We start from the raw sequence: 6000 nt of genomic DNA, 5'->3' as shown, positions 1-6000 counted from the left end.
AATATTTAAAAAATAAAAAAGAAAAAGAAAAAGTCATAACAAAACCTTACCGTGTTTCTGACTAAAATCTTGAGACAGCGATTGATTTAAGTAGATTTTTGAAGTCTTCCAAGAAATTTAGAGATTATTTGAATGGTTAATATTTAATAAATGTGATTAGGGTTTCAAATATATTTTATATAGTATATAAAGGAAACCCCAAGGCATGTTTTGAAGAGACCTTGGAGGTGCTTTTGTGAGATCTAAAAAGTATTATGCCTTCCTCTATCAAAGTCACTGTCGGAAATCATTCTCATATCATTAGATCCGATTGATCTGAAGTTACTGTAACAAGATCAACAACTGCTGATAATCTAAACTTTTAAGGGTGGTCTTGGAGTCACTAATTAGAGAGTTTGTGTTGCAGTAAATCCAAGGAAAGAAGAAGTCCGTGGATTCGAAACTTGCACATGGTCATATCAGTAAGTTACTACATGAGATAGTAATAGATTTAGGATTAAATCTTTTTTAAGAACTTCAATTATCTTATAGTGAATTTACTTTACCTTGAGGGTAGCTAAGTCAAATCATCATCAGGTTTTTATCTTGAAACGGTTCATTTTATCAATTTTCCTGAGTCATCTTATCATAGTGTTATTTACTTTTCCGCTGCTATGCATGATATAATACATGCTTGTTTAACCTAGATCTGAATAATAAACCTAACAATCAACTTGGTTAGTTAATTAGGTTAAAAAACCTGTTTTAAGGGGTTCTAAACAAACAAACAACAAATACCTTTTTACTTGATGAGTCAAAGGGAATAATTTGGGGGAGAGAGGGGGGGAACTCATATACTAAAGAACATAAACACATGTAAATTCTAGCAAACCATGTACTTATAATGGTATTTTTACAAATCTTAATAAGGTGAATCTTTGGGTTCCAATGGTCATTGTTGTGGGAATTTTTGGGTAATTAGTTGCTAGTTACGGGACAAAATCAAATGCACATCCCAACATTGGGCAAATAGATAAACCGCCATGATAATTAGTTGGTCTACAAAATGTCAAGAATTAGGCTCAGTATATTTTATATTTATTGCAAATATTACACCTTCTAGGAATCCAGAAAACAACTAGTTAAGAAGCTACCAAAGTAAATTTTTTTTTTCTTATTTTCCTACGGCCTTCTTCTTCTCCCCTTATTATTATTATTTTTAAATGAAGGATATTAGAAAATCTCAACGTTCCAAAAGCTACATAATGCTTGTACCTTTTTTAATTAGACAGTAATAAATTAAAATTACCTATAACCTTGAAAACATAACACCATTACGTGTATTATTTTATCTTGCCAATAATTAAATATTTAAAAAATAAAAAAGAAAAAGAAAAAGTCATAACAAAACCTTACCGTGTTTCTGACTAAAATCTTGAGACAGCGATTGATTTAAGTAGATTTTTGAAGTCTTCCAAGAAATTTAGAGATTATTTGAATGGTTAATATTTAATAGAGGTTACTCCCACGAGTGCATGTTATGTATATAGCTACAAAGTAGGACTTCACCATCATCATTGTGCTAGGGCAAAGAAACCAAGATATGGTTCATTCCCACGTTGATTGCTTTCGCTTTACTCGAATTCTTTTGCTCTATTCTCTCTTCGTCCTAGCTTTTGCTGATCCTCCTTATAACTTTTGTTCAAACACTACTATTGGCAGTCCAGTTCAATATAATCTCAATAATCTCTTCCTTTCTTTGCACTCAAATGCTTCAGTTTCAAAATTCTATTATACGTCTATTGGAAATGGCCCAGATAGACTATTTGGCCTCTACATGTGCCTCATCTATATCACAAATGGAAGCTGTCAGGATTGCATAACAATGGCTTCAACAGACCTCACGAAGCTTTGTCCGGAAGCAAGGGAAGCGGTTATATGGGAAGAATTATGTGAAGTTCGTTACTCATATAAAGACTTCTACGACCAGTACATGTCAAATGTCACAGGGCATCTTTTTACACAAATAAACATGATGAATATATCGGAACCAGAGCAATATAGATCCATTGTGAATGACACACTAGGTGATCTTACAAAGCAGGCAGCTTTTGGTTCTTTGGCCAACATGTATGCTACTGGTGAAGTGCCCTTCATAGATAGAACCATCTATGCTCTAGTGCAGTGCTCAGGAAATTTATCTGCAGAAAATTGCAATTCATGCCTTCACATTGCTATCACAGAAATTCTAACTTGCTGCTATTCTGCTATTGGTGCTAGAGTTATGAGTACTAGTTGCTATTTACGGTATGAGGTATATCCTTTCTATGGTGATGCACCAGCACCACCAAAAAATTTGATAGCTGGAAGTAAGTATTTGCAACTATTTATTTCGTTTAACACGATTTGTTTATATTATAATTTTATGTAATTGATTGTCAATCATATACTTCAAATGATTGGTTTAAAATGCAGGTGGTGAAAGGAAAAAATGGATGATCATAATCCTTACAATTGTATCAGTATGCCTGGCAATAGCACTATTTGGATATTGTGTCTACTGTCACGTTAAGAATAAAGGAACTCAAAAGAGTAAGATTATTGTGTTTGCTTTCTCTTTCTTTCCTGTTAATTTTATTATTCGGGAAAGAACAAAATTATGATTACTCCAATAACACATGTTCCAGGAAGAAAAGACATGGAAGATCAGGAATCCACTAATATTAGTTTGACATCTATATGTGAAGCTACTAACAACTTCTCTGAATCAAATAAGCTTGGACAAGGTGGCTTTGGTTCTGTTTACAAGGTAATAGTTTCTCTAACAAATTATGTCACTGGTATTTGAGTACAAAACATTAAATAAGTGATATTAGGGACACTACAAAATTTATTACATTAAATTTACAAATTGATATCACTAACCATAAGAATATAATTAATTCAAATGTTTATTTATAATGTTACTAAAGTAGTACCAAACATATTCATTGTTATGTACATTTGTAAGTATTTTGTAGTAATATTACTAATAATTTTAACATTTTCCTTATCTGTTACTATATAAGTTGATGAGAATAATTTTTTATATAATTTTTTTTTTTTTGGTTATTTTGTAGGGTATACTGAGTGATGGAAAGGTAGTAGCTGTCAAGAGACTTTCAAAAAGTTCTGAACAAGGTTTGAGGGAATTCACCACTGAAGTTCAACTAATTATGAAACTTCAACACAAAAATCTTGTCAGGCTTTGGGGTTTTTGTGTAAAAGGAGATGAAAAGTTGCTTGTCTACGAGTATATGCCAAATAACAGCCTAGATGTCTTTCTCTTTGGTTTGTTTCCTTCATTTCCTTTCAAATTCTTTTGCCTTAAAAGAACTTAGATCCAATTATGTTTTAATTGAACGTTTAAAAGTAAGCAATATACCGAGGTGCTTATCTTACACTTCGAACTTTATGTCTATTTGCAATGGATAGATCCAAAGAAACGTGTGCAGCTCAATTGGAGTAGACGTCTTAGTATTATTAGTGGAATTGCACGAGGGGTTTTATATCTTCACGAGGATTCTCGACTTAGAGTCATTCATAGGGACCTTAAAGCTAGCAATGTGTTGTTGGATTATGACATGAATCCAAAGATCTCAGATTTTGGAATGGCAAGAATATTTGAAGGAAATGAAAGTGAATCCATCACAGGATTAATTGTTGGGACATAGTAAGTTAAATGTTTTTTCAATTTTTAGTTCAATTTCCTCAATATTATCCCAAGAATGAGTGGGACAAAATTAAATAAAACAAAATTATTACCATCACATATGTTTCAACATCAATAATATTAAAAAATTCTTTAAAAAATCAATTATATTATAAGGTATCATGTGTTAACTGATTTTTGTTTTCAACGTATGCCTATATTGTTCTATATAAGTAGGTTAGAAAATGTGCCAAACATTACTTTAAATTTTATATTTATGCTTGTGTGTGCTACAAACTACTACAAATTTTACAATATAAGCCATATAAATCGATATGTAACTTTTAAACACAAAATAAAAAAAGTTAAAAATTATTTATTATTTATTTCATTTATTGTTAATGTGACATCAATCGTATTCATTATCATGTTAATTTTAAGTTTTTATTGTAAAATTACATGTTATATAGTAGCATAGATTGCTCATTGATCCTTCATTGATTTATTTTGAATAGTGGATACATTGCTCCTGAGTATGCTATGGAAGGATTATATTCCGTTAAGTCAGATGTTTTTAGTTTTGGAGTTCTCTTGCTTGAAATCATATCTGGAAGAAGGAACGGTGGCTCGAATTGGTCAAATCAAGGTCCAGGTCTCCTAACATGTGTAAGTCATTATCTAGGTAAATTTCTAAGTGTCACTGCACCTACTGGAATGTAGTTGATGTTGAAAAATGATGCATGCAGGCATGGCAGTCATGGAATGAAGGGAAAGTGTTGGAGTTAATGGATCCTTTATTGACTGATTCATGTGATCCAGAAGAATTTTTAAGACACGTCCATATTGGTTTACTTTGTGTTCAAGAAGATGCATCTCATAGGCCAACCATGTCTTCTGTTGTTCTTATGTTGAATAGACAGACCGTGACTCTTCGCCCGCCGCAGCGACCTGCTTTCTCTGGGGGACGATTTTCTGATTACAAAGAAACCAATGTCATTTGCTCTGTCAATGCTGTTACAATTTCTAGTATTTTGCCTCGCTGATGGAAGCAAGGAATGGGTTAATTTCAAACTTCAAATGTGTGCCTTGTCGTTAGACACGGTTTCAAAATTCTGTTTGGACCGTAGTTTTTGTTTTGTTTAATAGTTAAAGGTGATAAAATTTTATTCAAGGGGATGCAAGAGAGGACAAGGAAAACATAGGGGAACCTCCTGCCCAAGGGAATACAGAATGTTCGCAAGACCAAAAATTTGGTCAAGGACGTAGTTACCTATACAATGTATGTGCCTTTTCAATTTCAGTTGTGGACTTGTGTTTGTGATTCCAAATTTTCCAATGCCCATCTTTAATTCCAACGGAAGATGTTCCTCATTTCTATATATTAAAAAAAAAAAAAAAAAAGACTTAGAGATATGGGCCAAAAAAAGACAAGTTAAATCTTCATACAGTAAAAATTTAATTGTCTCACTCGGAGCAATTCACTTCATGTTCTACTAATCGTAAACTGCAATATGTCTCATTTTCTTATTTATAAAGTAACCAAAGTTTAAAATGAACAACAACGAGAGAGTGGACAATATGTAATACGTATTTTTATTGCTATCTAATTTAAATTTGACAAAAACAGGAAAAACATTTGACATGTAATATTATTTGTTGACTTTGAAGCGCAAATACATACAACTAAAATGACCTACACTACACCTAGCATTCTTAAATACTGCAATAAATAATTAAAAAAAAAAGACTTTGCATTAAATTATGAAAATATAAAAGAAATATTTATATAAAAATAACGGTCCGACCATGTGTACTAGGCTACTAATCATATATTTATTTTTTGGTAGAAAAATATGACCAATATTTACTGTCATCACATAGTTACTAACATGAAATCTTGTAAAGATTCGTTGACTTTTGTTAGGAGGGCAATTTCCCTTTCATTCTTTATTTTAGTTTATTTTCTGGTTGGCTAGAGAGACAGCAAGAGTTGCTAAACGAAGGTGAACTATTTTAGCGTAATTATCGGATGGGGAAAAGCTCCTAAGTGTTATGATAGGGCAAACCCCACAAGCAGATCTGAAACGCTCTATCTAAAACTAGGCCATTCTGATCCGGCCAGCTCAATTGGGCTGGGCCTAAAACCTTAGACCCAGGTTGATTTAATATCTGCAAGCTCGAGGCTTGAACAAGCTAGCTATTAAGCACAATCCTTTGAGCAAGACAATTGCGTATCTGCTTGAGAACTATTTATTTTGCATTGAGTTGATAAAAAAATATAATTTCTAATAATTTTTAGTTTTTTATGTTAAATGTGTTACAAAAATTGA

General features: G+C 32.3%; 1 protein-coding gene across 1 annotated transcript; it reads left to right on the top strand.

The window, feature by feature from the left end:
* The first annotated feature begins 1582 nt into the window (after positions 1–1582).
* On the top strand, positions 1583–4713 carry LOC112036318 (cysteine-rich receptor-like protein kinase 6). Its single transcript, XM_024069126.2, has 7 exons — positions 1583–2348; positions 2455–2571; positions 2667–2788; positions 3099–3309; positions 3454–3691; positions 4186–4336; positions 4417–4713. The coding sequence occupies exons 1-7, from the start codon at positions 1583–1585 to the stop codon at positions 4711–4713; spliced, it is 1902 nt and encodes a 633-aa protein (XP_023924894.2).
* The last annotated feature ends 1287 nt before the right edge of the window (positions 4714–6000 follow it).

The sequence above is a fragment of the Quercus suber genome, unplaced genomic scaffold (assembly GCF_002906115.3).
Source record: "Quercus suber isolate HL8 unplaced genomic scaffold, Cork oak 2.0 scaffold_228, whole genome shotgun sequence".
NCBI lineage: Eukaryota > Viridiplantae > Streptophyta > Magnoliopsida > Fagales > Fagaceae > Quercus > Quercus suber.
The sequence above is the reverse complement of the archived record's forward strand: the minus strand, read 5'-3'. Positions and strand labels throughout refer to the sequence as shown.

Excerpts from the sequence above, each read along its gene's own strand:
- LOC112036318 (XM_024069126.2), top strand. The coding sequence starts at position 1,583 with ATGGTTCATTCCCACGTTGATTGCTTTCGCTTTACTCGAATTCTTTTG. Across the intron at positions 2,572-2,666 it reads GAATAAAGGAACTCAAAAGA|GAAGAAAAGACATGGAAGAT; the intron begins GTAAGATTATTG and ends CACATGTTCCAG. Across the intron at positions 4,337-4,416 it reads GTCCAGGTCTCCTAACATGT|GCATGGCAGTCATGGAATGA; the intron begins GTAAGTCATTAT and ends TGATGCATGCAG.